At 45.0% G+C, this 20,377-nt stretch overlaps 1 protein-coding gene across 6 annotated transcripts in view; it reads left to right on the top strand.

Moving 5' to 3' along the window:
• PIP5K1C (phosphatidylinositol-4-phosphate 5-kinase type 1 gamma) overlaps window positions 1-20,377 on the top strand; it is a 105,094-nt gene that overhangs the window by 34,861 nt on the left and 49,856 nt on the right. For all 6 annotated transcript variants that reach the window (XR_005776273.1, XM_040417691.1, XM_040417690.1 and 3 more), the window contains 2 exons: window positions 1,106-1,244; window positions 1,490-1,522. Coding sequence is in view for 5 of the 6 variants with exons in the window: in XM_040417691.1 (XP_040273625.1) it covers window positions 1,106-1,244; window positions 1,490-1,522 (172 nt within the window). In the remaining variant the exon portion in view is untranslated. The remainder of the gene's footprint in view (window positions 1-1,105; window positions 1,245-1,489; window positions 1,523-20,377) is intronic.

Raw genomic sequence — 20,377 nt, 5'->3', positions numbered from 1 at the left:
GTCATTCCTTCTGTACTCTATTGTTTTTTTTAAAGAAGCACTCCCATAGTTTGTTTGTTTTTTTGTAGCTATAAAGCTTTATCTCTAAAGATACAGTATCTCTCTACAAGTATGTCAAAAACATTTACAAATACATTTTTTTGGTCATTTTATGGGGCCTGAACCTGTGATCATTCAATTACTTATATCACAGACTACAAAAGTGTAGTGATGCATGTCTTAACAGGCAGTTTACTATGGCAGGTCTGGATGCTCCATCTGTCAGACAGAGGACAGAGAGAGCCCCCTTCCTCTATCTAATCCCTCAGATGCTGCAGTCGCTATTCACCGCATCATCTGAGTGGGTTGAATGACTTGGATCAGACTTATCTCCTGAGCTAGTTATTGCCAGTGGGTGTCAGATGTATTACTTAGCCACTATCTGCCTGGATCAGATTTGGCTTGTGAGACGTCTGGATACACGTATCCATCATATAGCATGAAGGGGTTAAGGTGATACTCCAGGAAAATTGTAGGATCAGACAAGCTAGCATTTTCCTTCCCACATGCATCACTGAGCCGTGGGTGCCAATGACCTTGTTGCCACTTCACAGCGTAATTCGTAATGCACGCCATAAGTGGTGCTGCAATATGTCCAGAGAATCCACAGCACTTGGATATATGGAAGTTCTTATTTTCTATATCACAGCACATTGTCAATCTATCCTGAACTTTTATCAGGTAGTATCTGGAGTATTGAGAGATGCAGGGATATCCCTGAGTTGTGCTGTGAGCAGTTGTCTAGCGGTCCTTCCTTAGACCACTTTTGGTACTTACCAATCACTGCATAAGTAAAACGCCGCACATGATCTGGTATTTTGGAGATTCTCTGCCTCAGTCATCCAGCCATCCCGATTTGGCTCGTTGCTCATATCCTTAAACTTGCCCTTTTTTTTTTTTTTTTTTTTTCTTTTTCCAACACTTCTACTTCAAGAACTGATTGTTCACATGCTACCCCATGACAGTTGTCATTGTCACAAGTTACTCACTGCACCTCCGGTGTTGTATTTGCTGGTTTGCATTTTTGGTGTAATAGCCTTATTGTTTCTCTTCTTTATTTCCATAGGTCGTGCCGATTTACTGCCCTGCACACCTCCATCTTTTGAGGAAGCCACTACTGCTTCTATTGCTACTACTTTGTCTTCCACCTCTCTGTCCATTCCAGAACGCTCTCCATCTGAAACCTCAGAACACCCTCGTTATCGGTGAGCTTTGTTGTGTGTGTGTGTGTGTGTGTGTGTGTGAGACGGAAGCAGTTTATGTAAAACGCCTTCCATGGCAGATCTTTCCTCACCTCTGTTATTTGTAGGCTACATCAAACCTTACTTTCTTGGTCTTGCTTCTGCTGCATGTGTGCGAAATAGTCTGTACGATGTTTGCACATTTTCATTTCATTTCTTACCCATGTAATGAAGTTGCAGTGTAATAACGTGTTTGTCTCTCCTCACAGAAGGCGTACTCAGTCATCAGGATATGATGTCAGGTAGGTGTCATCTGTTGTGTGTGTGTAGGAATCTTGGAGACATACCTGAATGCTGTTTGTCAGTCCATAGAAGGTATTGGAGAAGTGGCTACGCATGTGCATTACCACTCCATTTACATGGGGTCTCTACAAACCAACCTGTCATCCTGTGACCAACATTGAAGCTGTAACGAAAGCTCCATCTGGTTCTGTGCATACATATTACTGGTTTATCCACAGACACAATATAGGATCATACAGATCGCAGTACTAGGAGATAGCTTCTAAGTATAGAAAAACCATGTGGTAATGTCCCTATGTGGTAATGTTATAGCTTAGAGGTTACATTAATGGCTTTGCATGTAGATATCCCAGGTTGAAGCCCCCAGAAAGACATATGTTTTTTTTCTTTAATAGCATATACTATAATAAATAATATGTCATTAACCCGTAGGATACCAGCGCTGTACATGTATGTCGCTGGAAACACGGTCACAAATCCCAGCGCCGTACAGGTACAGCGCTCTGATCGGGCGGCCACAAGAGCTACTCCCTCCCGATCAGTTGCAGGGGTCCGGCAGTCACTGATAGTTGGACCCCTGCTGTATGCATCGGCATCGGTGAAAACACTGATGCCGGCTCATAAACCCTTGCACTGCCGCGGTCAGCGTTGACCGCTGCACGTGCGGTATCCTGCCGGGTGCAGGGTTTCCATCGGGTCCCTGTGGTGCTGTGGCGTCAGCTTGCTGTCTAGCCCTGTCAGTCAATGGGGGGAGGGGGTGCAGAGCACAGGGGGGGTTACAGAACATTGCTCAGAATATTCAGCCCCTCCTCTGAGTGCTCAAATTGTTTATTTGCATATGAATAAAAACACAGATATCTCTGCAGCTATTTATCATACATAATCAGCATAATGAGCCCTACCAGGCAGTATGTATGGTCTAATAGGGTTGATTCTGGTGACAGACCCTCTTTAACCTCTTACGGGTACGCCCTGATGTCATAGTCCTTAAGGGTATGCCTTGTGTATTTCCGATTCGGGTCTCCGGTGACCCAGAATCACCCTCTATAGATCCTGTGAGGTGGCGGTGACGGAGGATGAGGGTGAGGATTGCCTGTGATTGGCTGGAGGGACTGACCTGGAGATAACGTCCTGGAGCTCCGCTCTCCCCGCCCACAGACTTCTGTGTGAGCAAGGAGAGAGGAGTCCTGTGTCGGTCCCTCTGCATCCCACACTATCCGCCGCCATCCATGGCCCCTGAGACCCCATAAAGTGCCATCTGGCATATAAACATTTATGGAGAGCTTTAGGTTAAGCAAAAAATCCTATTTAGCATGGCTGGATCTTAACAAGGTTCCAAGTAGAGCTTCAACATGCAACAAGAAGAAATGGGAGTGAGAGAAAACATTTTTTGAGCATTCAATTTAATGAAAACAACAAATAAACTGAAACAGGCTGTTTTTCAGCTGATCCAAATTTTAGGACCACATGCCTTTAAAAGACCAAATCTGTGCAAAGATTTGGATTCATTGTCATTTTCTGTCAGGTAGTCACATGTTGTGATGGCAAAGGCAAAAAAACTCTCCCTTTTTGAACGTGGTCGGGTTGTTGAACTGCATAAGCAGGGTCTCTCACAGCGCGCCATCGCTGCTGAGGTGGGATGCAGTAAGACAGTCATTTGGAATTTCTTAAATGATCCTGAGGGTTATGGAACAAAAAAGTCAAGTGGAAGACCCAAAAAAATGTCATCAGCACTGAGCCGGAGGATCCAATTGGCTGTCCGTCAAGACACTGGACGATCCTCGATCCTGCAGCCCCATAACCATCAGACGGCATCTGAGACTGAAGGGCTTCAAAAACAAAAAACTTCTTCAAAGACCTTGTCTCCTTGAACGCCACAGAACTGCTCGTTGGGACTTTGCAAGAGAGCACCAAACATGGGACATTCAAAGGTGGAAGAATGTTTTATTCTCTGATGAGAAAAAATGTAACCTTGATGGTCCTGATGGTTTCCAACGTTACTGGCATGACAAGCAGATCCCACCTTAGATGTTTTCTACGTGCCACAGTGGAGGGGGCGCCATAATGGTCTGGGGTGCTTTTTCCTTCAGTGGAACAATGGCGCTTCAGGAAGTGCAGGGGCGTCAAACGGCCGCTGGCTATGTCCAGATGTTGCAGAGAGCATTCCTCATGACTGAGGGCCCTCGTCTGTGTGGTAACGACTGGGTTTTTCAACAGGACAAGGCTACAGGACAACGCTACAGTACACAATGCCCGCAGGACAAGGGACTTCTTCCAGGAGAATAACATCACTCTTTTGGCCCATCCTGCATATTCCCCCTGATCTAAATCCAATTGAGAATCTTTGGGGATGGATGGCAAGGGAAGTTTACAAAAATGGACAACAGTTCCAGACAGTAAATGGCCTTCGTGCGGCCGTCTTCACCACTTGGAAAAATGTTCCCACTCACCTCATGGAAACACTTGCATCAAGCATGCCGAAACGAGTTTTTGAAGTGATGAACAATAACGGCGGAGCTACTCATTACTGAGTTCATGTTTGGAAGTGGATTTCTGTTTTGGGGGGGGTTTAGTTTTTTTTGGAGGTGTGGTCCTAAACTTTTGTTTCAGTTTATCCGTTGTTTTCATTAAATTGAATGCTCTTGACCCCCGTCCCCCCAGGGGTGCTGCAGCTTGCGCCCCCCACATATTTTGGGGCGCAAGTGTGTGTGTATATATATATAGCTGCAGCACCCCTGGGGGGACGGGGGTCACACAGGGTGCTGTGGAACCCCCTCAGATCCGGGTGCTGCACACAAAAAATAAATAAAATTTTATATATATATATATAATCTCTGCTCAAAAAAATAAATGGAACACTTAAACAACACAATGTAACTCCAAGTAAATCACACTTCTGTGAAATCAAGCTGTCCACTTAGGAAGCAACACTGAGTGACAATCAATTTCACATGCTGTTGTGCAAATGGGATAGACAACATGTGGAAATTATAGGCAATTAGCAAGACACCCCCAATAAAGGAGTGGTTTTGCAGGTGGTGACCTGACCACTTCTCAGTTCCTATGCTTCCTGGCTGATGTTTTGGTCACTTTTGAATGCTGCCGGTGCTTTCACTCTAGTGGTAGCATGAGACGGAGTCTGCAACCCACACAAGTGGCTCAGGTAGTGCAGCTTATCCAGGATGGCACATCAATGCGAGCTGTGGCAAGAAGGTTTGCTGTGTCTGTCAGCGTAGTGTCCAGAGCATGGAGGCACTACCAGGAGACAGGCCAGTACATCAGGAGACGTGGAGGAGGCCGTAGGAGGGCAACAACCCAGCAGCAGGACCGCTACCTCCGCCTTTGTGCAAGGAGGAACAGGAGGAGCACTGCCAGAGCCCTGCAAAATGACCTCCAGCAGGCCACAAATGTGCATGTGTCTGGTCAGAAACAGACTCCATGAGGGTGATATGAGGGCCCGACGTCCACAGGTGGGGGTTGTGCTTACAGCCCAACACCGTGCAGGACGTTTGGCATTTGCCAGAAAACACCAAGATTGGCAAATTTGCCACTGGCGCCCTGTGCTCTTCACAGATGAAAGCAGGTTCACACTGAGCACATGTGACAGACGTGACAGAGTCTGGAGAAGCCGTGGATAACGTTCTGCTGCCTGCAACATCCTCCAGCATGACCGGTTTGGCATTGGGTCAGTAATGGTGTGGGGTGGCATTTCTTTGGAGGGCCGCACAGCCCTCCATGTGCTCGCCAGAGGTAGCCTGACTGCCATTAGGTACCGAGATGAGATCCTCAGATCCTTTGTGAGACCATATGCTGGTGCGGTTGGCCCTGGGTTCCTCCTAATGCAAGACAATGCTAGACCTCATGTGGCTGGAGTGTGTCAGCAGTTCCTGCAAGACTAAGGCATTGATGCTATGGACTGGCCCGCCCATTCCCCAGACCTGAATCCAATTGGGCACATCTGGGACATCATGTCTCGCTCTATCCACCAACGTCACGTTGCACCACAGACTGTCCAGGAGTTGGCAGATGCTTTAGTCCAGGTCTGGGAGGAGATCCCTCAGGAGACCGTCCGCCACCTCATCAGGAGCATGCACAGGCGTTGTAGGGAGGTCATACAGGCACGTGGAGGCCACACACACTACTGAGCCTCATTTTGACTTGTTTTAAGGACATTACATCAAAGTTGAATCAGCCTGTAGTGTGTTTTTCCACTTTAATTTTGAGGGTGACTCCAAATCCAGACCTCCATGGGCTAAAAAATTTGATTTCCATTTTTTTTATTTTTGTGTGATTTTTGTCAGCACATTCAACTATGTAAAGAACAAAGTATTTCAGAAGAATATTTAATTAATTCAGAACTATGATGTGTTATTTGTGATATATATATATATCTAACAATCCTCCTGGGGACCTGCGACCAAGATCCCAAATTGTATAGAAAGCAAAAGAAGGCAGCACTCCAAATAAACTTGAAAAAAGTGGACGGTTTATTCACTCATTCAGCGACGTTTTAGCTCTCTCAATGGAGCCTTTTTCCAGCTGAGTAACATGTGCCAAATTACATATATAAATAGTGCAAGTAATTACCAGAATACAAATTGGTACATCATATAATAAAGTGCAAATGCATACAAATTACAATCGCATTACAGATATAAATACCATAGTGTCATAACATAGTGAAATAACAATGTAAAGAAATCTTAAAAAATTCACAATATGATATCTCCGGTGTACAATCTTCAGAATACCATAATCATCAATCAAATCTGTGACGGTGAACAAAGGTGTATAGCATAATATAACAATCAAAAAATTTAAAAACCTTTGAATGAATCACTTGCGGCTGAATAGACCTGGTGGAATCTGTTGGCGTCCGGAAGACTCAACGGCGCATGCGCCGTCTCATCCGCTATCGCGAGAATCACAAAGTTAATGTGTGGTATAGCAACCACATCCAAAATGGCCGCTTCTGAACTTTACTCTAGGGCGCATGCGCATGCCAGTAATAACGCCCATATGTATTTGACAGACACTTATACAGTGTCAGAGCGCCACAGTATCTAGCAGAAAACAGCTGATCCATATATCGGAGGCCGGCGAATCAACGTCGGTCGCCAATAGGATATCTGTATCTTTTTTCCTATAGGATATTATATTGAAGTATAAAAGCAGGAATGTTCACGTAAGGCGAATACCGGAGGAACTATGTTGGCGGTCCTTCTTTTTATTATTTTTTTCAATATGTATAACTGGCATCTGACGTCAGCCCCTGTCTGATTATATAGTGCGACTCTAGCCCCCTTTGGGACTTGAGTGGCGCTGTCACAGACGGTTAGCACTGACATATTTATTATTTATTGTTAATAAACTGATATGATGAGCCCCGATGCAGTCTTGTCCGTGTCCCTTCCGTTGATACACAGCGGTTTACTACTGTGCAGCTGTAAGGGACATGGAGCGGATTGGCTGTTATTCTGGACAGCGGGAGATTAACGGTGTGAAGACCGGGCTGTCCCGCTGATAGATATCCTATTGGCGACCGACGTTGATTCGCCGGCCTCCGATATATGGATCAGCTGTTTTCTGCTAGATACTGTGGCGCTCTGACACTGTATAAATACATATGGGCGTTATTACTGGCATGCGCATGCGCCCTAGAGTAAAGTTCAGAAGCGGCCATTTTGGATGTGGTTGTTATACCACACATTAACTTTGTGATTCTCGCGATAGCGGATGAGACGGCGCATGCGCCGTTGAGTCTTCCGGACGCCAACAGATTCCACCAGGTCTATTCAGCCGCAAGTGATTCATTCAAAGGTTTTTAATTTTTTGATTGTTATATTATGCTATACACCTTTGTTCACCGTCACAGATTTGATTGATTATGGTATTCTGAAGATTGTACACCGGAGATATCATATTGTGAATTTTTTAAGATTTCTTTACATTGTTATTTCACTATGTTATGACACTATGGTATTTATATCTGTAATGCGATTGTAATTTGTATGCATTTGCACTTTATTATATGATGTACCAATTTGTATTCTGGTAATTACTTGCACTATTTATATATGTAATTTGGCACATGTTACTCAGCTGGAAAAAGGCTCCATTGAGAGAGCTGAAACGTCGCTGAATGAGTGAATAAACCGTCCACTTTTTTCAAGTTTATTTGGAGTGCTGCCTTCTTTTGCTATATATATATATATATATATATATATATATATATATATATATATATATATATATATATATATATATATATATATATATAATATACTTATTCTGACTGTGGCCGGCATAGCCATAAAAGAGCGCTTGGCCACAAAAGAGCGCATCGCCAACCTCACCGCTGATCAACTTGCTGTCAGGCATTACTGGAGTGGGGACGTCCTCTACCAGACCCCACTTTACAGTATGGCCATGACACGTTGCTGTTTTGAGGCCATTCAGAAATGCCTGCATTATGCAGATAATGCAGCATGTCCCCCAAGAGTACCTCAGGGTACACTTACAAGTTTTGTGTGTACGAGGGGTGAGATTCCCGTATTGAACCCCCAGAATGTCCCGCCACTCTGGGTGTTAGCGGGAAACTTGTGTGGGACCTTATGAACCCCCTGCTACATAAGGGTTACTACCTGTACGTGGATAACTTTTTTATACTTGTATCCCCTTGTTCCAGTCCCTCGCCGCCAGATCCACGTCCCCTTGTGGGACCGTGCAGAAAAGTCAACGAGGCCTCCCTACCCACCCCCTCCAGGTACCTATCCCCAGGGGTGAGACCTGTGCCCTTACCAGTGGAAACCTGTTGCTGGTCAGATATAAATACAAGAGGGATGTCCTTGTACTGTCCACAATTCACGGTAACTGCATCACCCCTGTCCCTGTGCGAGGTACCGTGGCACCAGTCCTCAAGCCCGATTGTATCGTGGACTACAATCGGTATATGGGAGGAGTTGATCTTTCTGATCAAGTCCTCAAGCCATATAACTCCATGCGCAAAACCCAGGCATGGTACAAAGAAGTTGCGGTCTACTTGGTGCAGGTTGCCTTGTACAAGCGGACACAAACGCCAGTGTGAAAGTAGCCAAACCTAAAAGTCTTTGTGACCCTGACAAGTGAAGGAAGTCTGATATCAGTGTCACGCAGCATTTGAATTTGCCTCCTATCTAGGGCTTAATCAAATGTAAAAAAAATTGAGGCTGAAAGGGGTTTTGAACACAAACACTGGATATGAGGCAATTGTTTTACCACTGAGCTATCAGCTATGCACTCATAACACTGTAATGTGTTAACTTACAGCATTTCAGGCACAGAGCTATAAGGTCAGCAATAGACTGTCTTTGGTTGTGTGATTTAGCATAGAAATACATAGTATATCTATAACTCATTCTCACTTTGACCCTGCCCTATGAAGAGCATAAGTCAAACTCCGATGTCAGAGTCATGGGTCAGGTGTCAGATTGGCATTATTTTGATACTTGACTATGATATCTGACCATGTCCTAAAATGAACACTCTACTGTGGGCATCTTGATCTAGGCCTATCAAGAGACTAATAGTTATCTTATTTTTATCCCAAATTCTACATCTACTGTTAATTAGGATTACCTTGCAGATAACATCTTCCCCTCACAGCAGTAGTATACAGACAATGGATTATCTGCCTATATAGGTCTTGGCATTTGTTCCGAACACTACAGAAGGACAGTAATTTGTATTTAATTTTCAATGGCACAGTATTGCTGAAATGAATAACAAGAAAATGCCAAAAATTCTAAAATAAGTAGTTTGATATGAATCTTGATTGTGTGCCCTGAGGGTAGGCCCAAGCCACTGTATGCATTCCTTGTTCCTCCTGCTTCCTCTGCTAACCCCCTTCTCTTTCTTAATAAACAGGACCAGGTTCCTGCATACACATCTTACCTGGCCTTGTCGATCAAGGAGAGAAAGAGAGAGGCTGGCAGAGGAAGGTGGGGGATCAAGGGAGCACGTAGTGGCTTGGGCCTAAATTCGGTACACTGAACTGCTCATTTGCATATGGATTAAAAGTACATTCTCATCAGTGTCATTGGGGGACACAGGCTTAACCATGGGTATAGCTGCTGCCACTAGGAGGCGGACGCTGAACACAAACGTGTGAGCTCCTCCCACCAGCTATACCCTTCCTACAAGGGACTAAGCTAATACAGTATATACAGGAGGCAGACATCCCTGCTATGCGTGTCTGCCTAAGATCTTTTTTATTTTATATTTATTTATTTTTTAGTTTTCTTTTTTTGACAAATAGGGCTACAGGCGGCCTTAAGCCACCTGTTTTTCCCACCCATGAGGGGGGGGGGGGGGGGGGGGGAGACCAGTGGGCCCTGAGCACACCGAAGAAGGTGACACTGCTGGATTCAGGGTGAGCAGAAAACGTCAGACAGGTGGAGGCGTGGCCTAACCTGCATGGCGTGAGGAAGCAGAAACAGTTATATATGTGTACTGGGTGGCAGTACCCTGAACAGGCACGCACTGTAATAGAAGAAATTTGTTTATTTGCCTTTTCTCACTGACATACCTATATGGTATACATGTTCATCTAAAGGGTTAGGGTAGTGCTATCATACTCAAAAGTTTGCTAGTTAAGGGATTCAGGCTCAACCATGTTGGGAAGGATTGGGGGGGTGCTTGTGTTGGAATTATTTCTAATACGGTATGTATGTGTATTATGAAGAAAAAAACTGAAGGTCCAGCTTCTAAAAATCCATTTTCTTTATTCCAGCGGTTTAAAAGTTTTCCATACACAGGACAGTAGTATACAATCTACGCGTTTCGGACTCACAAATTTACAGTCCTTACTCATGACAAATGTGCTTTACAAATGCCACTCCATATAAACCCCCCCCTAACTCCCATCAAACACTGGGAAGCTAAGCGGGCTCACCTGGAATAGGCAATTAGACAATCACCACACTCATTAACCCTTCACCTACAGAAAAATACATAAACATTAAAATAACATCATTTCTCTTTCAACAAAGAATGGCAATTGCTAGGGGTATCTGTCATTAATATTGCAGAATCAGATCATATTTCTTATGTAGGCCCCTTGGGACACAGGTGCCCAGTTCATGCATCCAAAAAGTTTCTCTATTCAAGAGTTTTTTTTTTTTCTATGATCTCCCCCTCTCACTGGTGGAGTAACCCTTTCAATCCCCTGGACACGTAAGTTGGCAGTATTACCCTGATGCTTTACCGCAAAATGCAAGCTCACTGCAGAAACATTTCTTGTCATATGGTGTGGTGTATCTGAAATATGTTTTCGTACTCGTGTCTTTATCGCATTTTATGTACATCCCACATATTGCAGGTTACAAGCTATGCATGTGATCAGATAAATCACAAACTTTGAGTTGCAGTTCAGGTATGACTTGATATTATGTGTGTTCCCATTTGCTGTAGAGCAAAATGTTCTGCTTGTTTGCATATGGGAACAACAAATGCATTTATTCTGACCACATTTATAGCTGCCAATATATTTCAACCAGGTGGGCTCTGTAGGGGGTTTGTCCAAAAACAAACTAGGTATGTATGTGTGTGTGAGATTGTGCCTTCATCGGACCGAGATATTGGCTATTTCTTTTCTGGCGGGTAAAATGGCATTATTTAAGTTACTAATAAAAAGATAAGCTAATAAAAAGATTAAAAGATCTTTAGTTTTTAATTATCTGAAGAAGTATAACCCAGATATAGTGTTATTGCAAGAAACGCACCTTCAAGGTCAGAAAGTACTCGCTTTGCGATGTCCTTGGGTGGGGTCCACGTTTCATGCAGTATACTCAAATCACGCTAGAGGGGTTTCTGTTTTAATCACTAAGAACCTGAAACGGGAGACTTTCAGTACACTTGGATCCTTCTGGTAGATATGTGATTTTACATGCCAGTGTTAGAGGATTGCAATATTTGATTGTTGGTCTTTATATCCCACCGCCATTCCGCAGAGAAGCCCTAGACTTAAAGGGGTTATCCCATCATAATGATCACTGTTAAATCTGTTAATGATTTGACAGTGATCATTTTTGTAAATATATTTGATTAACCCATTCCCACCATTTATGAGAAAATTCATCCCCACTTACCTCATTGTTGTCATTCGGTCTCCCCTGGTTACGGCCACCTCTCTTCTCCGGAATCCCGGTGGCCGCACTTGCGCAGAAGACTCCTTCTTTTCTCCAGGCCGGGCCGCTCGCTGTCCTGAACGCGCACGCCGCCGCGCATGCGCGATGGTGACTTCTTTCTGGCCAGAATAGTACAGAGCTGCGAACGCGCACGCTGACTCTGTACTATACTGGCCAGGAATAAGTCACCATGGCGCATGTGCGGCGGTGTGCGTGTTCAGTCCAGCGCGCGGCCCTGCCGGGAGGTAAGTATGAAATTGCAAAGTGTGATAACCCCTTTAATTATAGCTAAGATAGCAATGTTTCCAGCAACATCCTGCATTATTATGGGTGACTTTAATGCCACTTTAGATCCAATACGAGACAGATTGATTCCCCTGGCCTCTCACAACAATGCGCTTTCATGTTGGGCTGATGCCCATGGTCTGATAGAGACGTGGCGTTATTTTCCTCCCACAGATATGCAATTCTCGTGCTACTCTGCTTCTATTGGCTCGTTATCCCGTATAGATTTGTCCTTTGTCAGCAGAGACAGATCTCCTTATATCAGGTCTAGTGATTATCTGCCGAGAGGTGTTTCGGATCATGCCCCCCTCCTTCTGAATCTGTCCCAGCCGTTGGCTTCGGCCGATAAGCAATGGCGGTTAAATACCATGTGGCTTGGTAGTAGTGAGTAGTAGCCTGGACGAGTACTAGCCTGGACGCTATGGGAAACTACTGGATAGAAAATGAAGGGTCTATGAATTCCCTGGTAGAATGGGATGCTTTCAAGTCAGTAATGAGGGGCACTGATTTCTGCAATAGCAACTCACAGAAAGGAATTGAATATCAAGCGGGGTAAACTAGAGATGGAACTAGCAGATGGAGAGAGGTTGTTTCTACTGGATCCGTGTAGTGAGAAGCAACATATGTGGCTAGATGCACAACGTAGGTTTAATTTACATTTGACTGAGTATACTCAGAAGAAACTCTTGGCTCAGAGACAAACCATTTTTTCAGATGGTGATAAGTGTGGTAGAGCTTTGGCATATCTGGCTCGATCTGAGACCCAGCAAACGGTAGTGGCGGGAGTGCTGAATGATCAGGGTGTGTTGTTGAGGGAACCTAGAGATGTCTGTCGTCAGTTTGCCTCCTACTATACAAACTTGTATGCCTCCAAAACCACATGCAGTCCGGGAGAGATTGCCAAGTTCCTGGCGGGTATTAACATTCCCTCACTTGATTGTGACGACAGGGAGGCCTTGGCGGCGGACATAGACTCTGAGATTGAAGTAGCCATCAACTCTTTAGGGACCAAAAAAAACCCAGGTCCCGACGGATTCCCAGCTGAATGGTATAAGCGTTTTTCTAAGGACCTTGTTACTAGAATGGGGAAGTTGTTGAGACATGTGCTCGAACAGGGTTCACTGCCTCCTTCTTTTTCAGAGGCAATAATAGTAGTACTTCACAAGCAGGGAAAACCATCTAACCGTGTAGCTCATACCGGCCTATCTCGCTTCTGAATCTTGATGTCAAAATCTTCGCGAAGGTACTGGCATTGAGATTGAGGGAGGTAATTCTTTCCTTGGTTGGGGTAGATCAGTCGGGTTTCATGCCAGGGAAGACTACCGATATTAATCGAAGACGTTTGTTCACTAATCTTCAGGTCAAACATGATAATCTAGGTATGAGGGTTCTCGCCTCCTTAGGTAATGAAAAAGCTTTCGACTCAGTAGAGTGGGACTTTATGTGGGCGGTGTTGGATCAAATGGGATTCCCTGCGAAATTTCTGCGCTGGCTGCAGATGCTTTATAGATCCCCTTCGGCGAGAGTCAGGGTAAATGGGTATACATCGGATTCCTTCTCCTTAGGTAGAGGCACTAGACAGGGCTGCCCTCTCTTCCCCTTGTTATTTGCATTAATAATGGAGCCTTTATCGATACTCATTTCCTCTAACTCCGGTATAGAAGGCAGGGAGATAGGCGGAATAACAGAAAAGCTTTCGTTATATGCTGATGACATGTTGGTATACCTAGCTGATCCGGAGAAGTCCTTAGATACCCTTTTTAAATGTGGATTATTTTGGTAGCTTCTCGGGTCTTCGCGTGAATTGGGCCAAGTCAAGTCTTTGCTTAATTAATGGATTTGATCCAATTCATATTTCATTGAACACTAAGCTTCAAATTGTAGAGCAATTTACATATTTGGGGATCACTATTCACAGAGACGTGGCAAAGTTCTACGACCTAAATGTTGTTCCTACAATGCAATACATTACCAGAAAATTAGAAGCATGGGAAAACTTAGCTTTGAATTTCATTGGGCGTATTAATATTATAAAAATGATTCTTCTCCCGAAATTGCTATACCTATATAGGGCTGCCCCAATACTACTTTCCAGGAAACACTTTACTACCATACATAGAGTATTCACTCCCTTTTAATGGAAAAAATCTTACCTACAAGGAGATCTATACGTATATTATGTAGCTGTGCAGCTAAGCTATGTGGCGTGGTGGGTACAGGCAGATTTGGGTAATCCGGCGGTAGTGTTGGAAGCAGCGTTGATGGGGTCCTATGAAGCGCTTATGAATTTGGCATATAGGAAAGGGGCTGGTTCTGCAGAATATTATACCCAATCGATGGCTGCGGTAGTGAAGATTTGGGTTAAATGGAGTCAGATGCGTAATTCCGGTGAGAATAGCATTACTTGGTCACCATATTTGCCATTGTGGAGAAATAGAGGATTGCCGGTATTGTTCTCATTAACGGAATTCGAATTTTGGCCCCAAAAAGGGGTGCGTTATCTTACCCAACTGTATGACTTTTTTTTTTTTTTTAGATCCTTTAACAGTCTGAAGCAGGAATTTAATCTGCCCCAACATGGTTTGTACAGATACTTTCAGATTAGACATGACTGTCATCCTCAGTTTGGTAGAGATCCACTAAAGCTGGAGTGTGGCCCTGTAGAAGCAGTAGTCAGGAGGGTTCCTTTAGTCAAACTAGTGTCTGCTCTCTATGCGTCGTTAATGACGTTACAGGAGTTTCCCCTCGATAACTCATTTGTCAAGTGGAGAAGGGATGTTGAAAATCTAGAAGATACGCATATTAAAGAATTTAGCCATACATGGAAATCCACAGTAGTAAGTGCTAGAGATCAATTGATTTAAGCTAAGTGGCTTCATAGAATATACTATACCCCTGAGACTGTTCAAAATGGGTAAATTACCAGACCCTCAGTGTACGCAGTGTGGATATGAGACGGGATGCCTAATACTTATGATTTGGCAGTGTCCGGTCATTTTATAGCTTCTGGGAAGAGGTTCATGCTTACATTAGGATGGCCTTATGCCTATCCCATGCATGCTTAAACTCCTTCACTGTATTTGCAGCTACCACTTCTGCAGGAAGGCTATTCCATGCATCCACTACTCTCTCAGTAAAGTAATACTTCCTGATATTACTTTTAAACCTTTGCCCCTCTAATTTAAAACTATGTCCTCTTGTAGCAGTTTTTCTTCTTTTAAATATTCTCTCCTCTTTTTACCTTGTTGATTCCCTTTATGTATTTAGCAGTTTCTATCATATCCCCTCTGTCTCGTCTTTCTTCCAAGCTATACATGTTAAGGTCCTTTTAATCTTTCCTGGTAAGTTTTATCCTGTAATCCATGTACCAGTTTAGTAGCTCTTCTCTGAACGCTCTCCAAAGTATTAATATCCTTCTGGATAGGAAATTATACAGAATACTCTTGTTCTATGCTAGGAAAATCATCCTCCTGAATTGGAGTCCTACTGTGCAACAATGGATACAATTAGTTAATACTGACCTTGAGTTATATAAGTTTATATATGAGCGTCGAGGGACCCCCGACTGGTTCATGAAGATATGGGATCCTTGGATTGGCGCCCAAACGCTGATACCCTAGGAGGTAGTGGCGTTTATATCCGGCCGATGAAGGTATGTATGTATGTATGTGTGTGTGTGTGTATGCAGTACTCTCTACTATTCCATGACCTAATATATTGGGTGCTATTCATACTAATAAGTTACTATTCGCTTCTGATCTGGGCAAGGGCTGAAGGAAGCTGCTATGATTAATCCCATCAGAATTAATGTACTGGACTTATTTGTAGTTTGGTTGCAAATGTAGTGTTTGTAATGCTCTGTTTAAACTTTAGTAAAAAGATACTATTAAAAAAAAAGTCAGACAGGTAAGTATTAACCTTTTTTTCCTACCCTGTATTTTTTTTCTCCCATCGTAATGGCCTGGGTTTTTCCTACATATTGACCCCTGCTGGCCCCTCTTCTCCTAGCCCTTCTCCTGCACTGTCTGGTTCGAGCGCCCACCACTAGTTCTGGGGCTGCTGCCTCCTCTCTCCCAGCCAGCAGCCGCTGCTGAAATCTAGGCCCCGGCTCTGTTTGCGGCCTTCCAGGTCTGACGTTCATCCAGCTGGCAGCCAACCCTAGCCCCCGGCTCAATTTACGGCCGACCGGTTTTGCCGCCCTCTAGGTCGTCGGTGGCTGCGAAAAATCGAGGTCCTGGTGTCATTGCGGCCTGCCTGTTCGGGCACTCGTCCTGCCAGTGGTCGCCACTAAAAATTGAGGATCCAGCTTTTATTGCAGCCTGCTCTTCCAGCCACTTGTTTTCTGGGCTTCCGTTGTTCCTCCTCCCTCATCTTAAATTTCTTGTGCTGTTTTTCAGGCTCCACCCACGTCCTGCCTGGAGTGCGCACAGTGGCCTGCGCTGCCTTGGGGGGACACATACACAGTAACCTGAGTAAGCTACATTTATCCTTTTTTTGTAGGATCTGGTTTCCCCCCCTTTTTTTGCCTTCCTTGGGGTCACAGCAGTGGGGTACTATGTACGAACCCAGAGCTGAGGCCTCTAAATGGGCAACAACTTCCATTCCTCATGCCCAGCCGCCGGGAATTTGCGGTCCCGTCCCTGCTGCCCCTCCTCCCCTGCCTATGGCGGAACCACAGTGAGCAAAAATAGTGCAGGACATTTCCCACACTAACAAAGCTATTGTTGAAATGTTGGGGTATTTGTCCTTGCGGCCTCCCTCTGATCATTCAGACTGAGGAACCTACAGCTAAGTCCCATCGTGGCTGTCCTACTAAACAGGCCAGTACATCCTCCCCCACAGGGCTTCTGTATCTCCCGTTGTCTCTCCCCCTCCTCCTAGGGAGTCTCACTCTGACATGTTTTCTAAGGAGGAGGCATCTGAGAGTCTCATTGCGACTGTAGCAGGGACCCTACAGGTTAAGCAGCTGGAACCTTCTTCAGGATCAGGTTTTTTCCCCTCAGATGTCCCTGTTGCTCACCCCAAATTCTTCTTTGACCATGCAGATTTTGATTCCTCTCTTTCCAAAGATAGATATTTTTTTTCCATGCCAAAACGCATAGACATTATAAAGCCCTTCCAGGAAGATGGTTGTCGTCCTCTGTTGTTGACCTCCTTGCCCATGGCGAATGGTGCTTCTTTTTCGGACCAGAGGGACAAGGAGCTAGAATCCTTCACTAAATCTTCTTTTGAAGTGGTCAGTTCAGCCTAGCATCCAGTTTTTGTTTCTACCTGGGTGAGCATGGCCATGGCAGAGAGGGCAAGCAAATTGCGACAGGGTATCACCTCAAGGGATGCTGTGGAGGAGCTTTCTGACATTTGCTCTGCAAATTTTACATGCCAGCTCTTACATCTGTGAGGCCTCTTTGGATGCAGCCAGGCTTATTATGGTCTGCTTTTCGGCCCTTCTCATGGCTATCTACCAAACTATCTTCCTCCGTAGCCCATGCCTTTTTTTCAAGCCATCCACACTCTTCTGTGGCAGGGCGCGATCTTTCCCGTTATCAAAACATTTTCACGGATTTTACTGCATTCTCTTTGTGGTCCCCAAAAAGAAGGGGATGGTCCAGCCCATCCTGGACCTCAAAGCTCTCAACCACTTAAGATGAGGCACTTCAGGATGGAGTCCTTGTAGTCGGTCATAACATCCATGGAGCAGGGAAAATATCTGTCCTTGATGGATTTCAAGAATGTTTACCTTCATGTTCCCATCTGTGTAAGCCACCAGAAGTTTTTCTGGGTTGCCATTGGTCCCTTCCATTACCAGTTTGTTGCCCTTCAGTTTGGGTTCACTATGACTTTGAGGGTCTTCACCAAGATTCTGGCCTCTGTCATAGCTCTACTCCGTACCAAGAGAATTGTGGCGATTCCATACCTGGATGACATTCTCTGCAGCACTAGACAATCTGCAGATTGTCTTAGACACCTTGGAACTCTTCTGTTGGATCCTGAACCTTTCCAAGTTTATGCCTTCATCCGTCTCAGCAGCTAACATATCTGGGCATGCTGTTCAACACTTGACCGGCCAAAGTGTTTTACCTCTGGAGTGTCACGGCCACGGTTTTGGCCGTGACTCCTTGGGAGCCGCATACTGTTGCCCGCGGTTTTGTGTTGTAGTTTCAACCGCAGCTTGAGGCATAATGTAGTTGGCCTCAGGTGCGGTTGCCGCGGACAACAGCTATGTGTGCGGTTTCCTAGGAGTTGTGTGTATGTATGCACTTTTGTATGTCGGTGTGCACTCTCTGTTTTGTGTGGTGTACACTTACATCTTCTCCTCACTGTGGTTGCCCGTGGCAACGTTTGGTTGCATGGTGTACATGTGGTGGCAGTGTCCCGGCCTTCGGGCTGACTCCCAGGACATGGTTGCCACCCATGTCGTTGCCTGCGGCAACAGCCACAGTGTGTTTCTGAGTTGGACACTTTCCCTTTTATTTTATGTTTCCCTTCTCTGGTGTTGGAAGGGTTAACCTCCTTCCTAGTGTGTGTGTGTGCACTGGGTGTGTCTGATTGTGGGTGTGGCTTCCTGGCCTATATAGCCTCGCTGTTAGCATGGCTCAGTGGGTTGTTTCAGCCATGCTTGCTGGAGCAGCCTCCTGTGTTATTATCTGCCTGTGAGAGCCACCCCTGTGGTCATAAAAGAAAATGTCACTTTATGTTTTATGTCATGTTGTGTGAGATGTCCGTCTGATGTTCTGTTGGGTCCTTCCTGCGTTTGGTTTGTGCAGCTAATGGTTCTGGATTCTGTGTGTTCTCAGGGATCCAGTCAGCAAGGCTGTGGCAGGTTGGTTGAACTACTTAGTTCACCTGCCATTTCCGTTAGTCTGTTTTGGTTCCCCTTTTTCCCAACAGCTTGGCCAGTGAGACTCCTGCTCCTCCGCGCCTAGGAGGAGTAGGTCGTCTTACCCTGACTCCTAGCGCAGGGACCGGACGGAGGGTGAGTTAGGGATCCGAGGTTCCTGCGCATGGGTCCTCCTACCTTTAAGGTCAGCCCATGCAGTTAGGAGTTAGGGTCAGGGTAGGGACGCTGTTAGGAGGTGACCTGCTCCCTATCCTGTTCTCCTGGCCGAGTAGGCCAACAGCATCTGGCATCGCACGGCTGAGGATTTCCCCCATCCTCAGCCGTGACATGGAGCAGCTGTCCACACTTCACCTTTAGGTCCTCCACTTACTGCGGCCATGTGTCACAGGTTAAGGTGAAAGGGAAAACGCCAAATACACAACACAACGAATAGACCACAATCTAGGCCTCAAAAGCTAAGGAATGGTAACCTCCTAGTAATCCCTAGGCCTTTCCCTAACTCCTCCCAGTATGAGAAGATCCTGATGGTGGAAATACTCATACACCGGATACCTAAAGCCCTGCTAAAACTGACGAGCCCTAGGGCTTCCAGAATGAAGGAACCTGCGTCTCTCTGAGGCCTAGAAACAACACACACCAGATAATAAGAAACAGCGAAGGCAACAAGTACTTAGCTTAGCAATTGTATGGAGAAGCGGGAAAGCCAAGACAAACCAGCACTAGCAACTCCAAGCAGTAAATATCAACCGCGTGGTCAACAGTGTGAGGCGGATCTAAATAGAGCCTCATCACTGATAACGAGCGGCACCTGAGTAGAGGTGAGATCCTGCCAAACAACATACATAAAGGAAAACCGAGAGATCTGTCAGCCTCACGTGCAGCAAGTCTATCCGATATTTTCACCTCTCACAGGAGGGACCGTGACACCATGCCTGCTCCCCTTTTGTCAATTCATGAGAATCCTGGGTCTCATGGTCTCTGCCTTCGAAGCAGTCTGCTTTGCACAGTTCCACACTGTTAATAATGAAGTGATGGTAGTCCTCGTTCTTTTCCAGAGATTAAGCTTTATTCCGAGTATCAGGCCCAGATATAGCAAGGTTTATAGCTCTTACGATGAATGAACCGACTAATACCGAGAATGATGTTACCTCAGTTCATTCACCTCTCCCATTTATTCAGCCTTCCTTCTTATACCATTTTTACCCATTGTGGAGGACCTCTAATTGGCTAATACAAAATGTCAAACCTAAACATAAGTCTGTTGGTCGTTTTAAAAAAACTAAACGGATATTCTGATAGATTTTTATCTAATACTGTTGTAGTAGTGGCAGTTGTATAACTTAAAATGCGGAAGGAAAATTCTTGTCCGGGCGCTTCTGTGTAGACCTAGACTATGTCACATACAATAGTCACTTTTTACTGTAAACCGTACATGCAATGGACAGAAAACGTTATCCATTGTTCTTGGAGTCAGAGAGTCTCCGTTGGCCTAGAAAACCCTACGGTCTACAATTTTGCATCTAATTTAAACAAAAAGATTTCCAGTCTCACCTCTAGACATCAAC

The sequence above is a fragment of the Bufo bufo genome, chromosome 2 (genome assembly GCF_905171765.1).
Source record: "Bufo bufo chromosome 2, aBufBuf1.1, whole genome shotgun sequence".
In the NCBI taxonomy this organism is placed as follows: Eukaryota; Metazoa; Chordata; class Amphibia; order Anura; family Bufonidae; genus Bufo; species Bufo bufo.
Note: the sequence above shows the minus strand (reverse complement) of the source record. Positions and strands in the feature narration are given on the sequence as shown.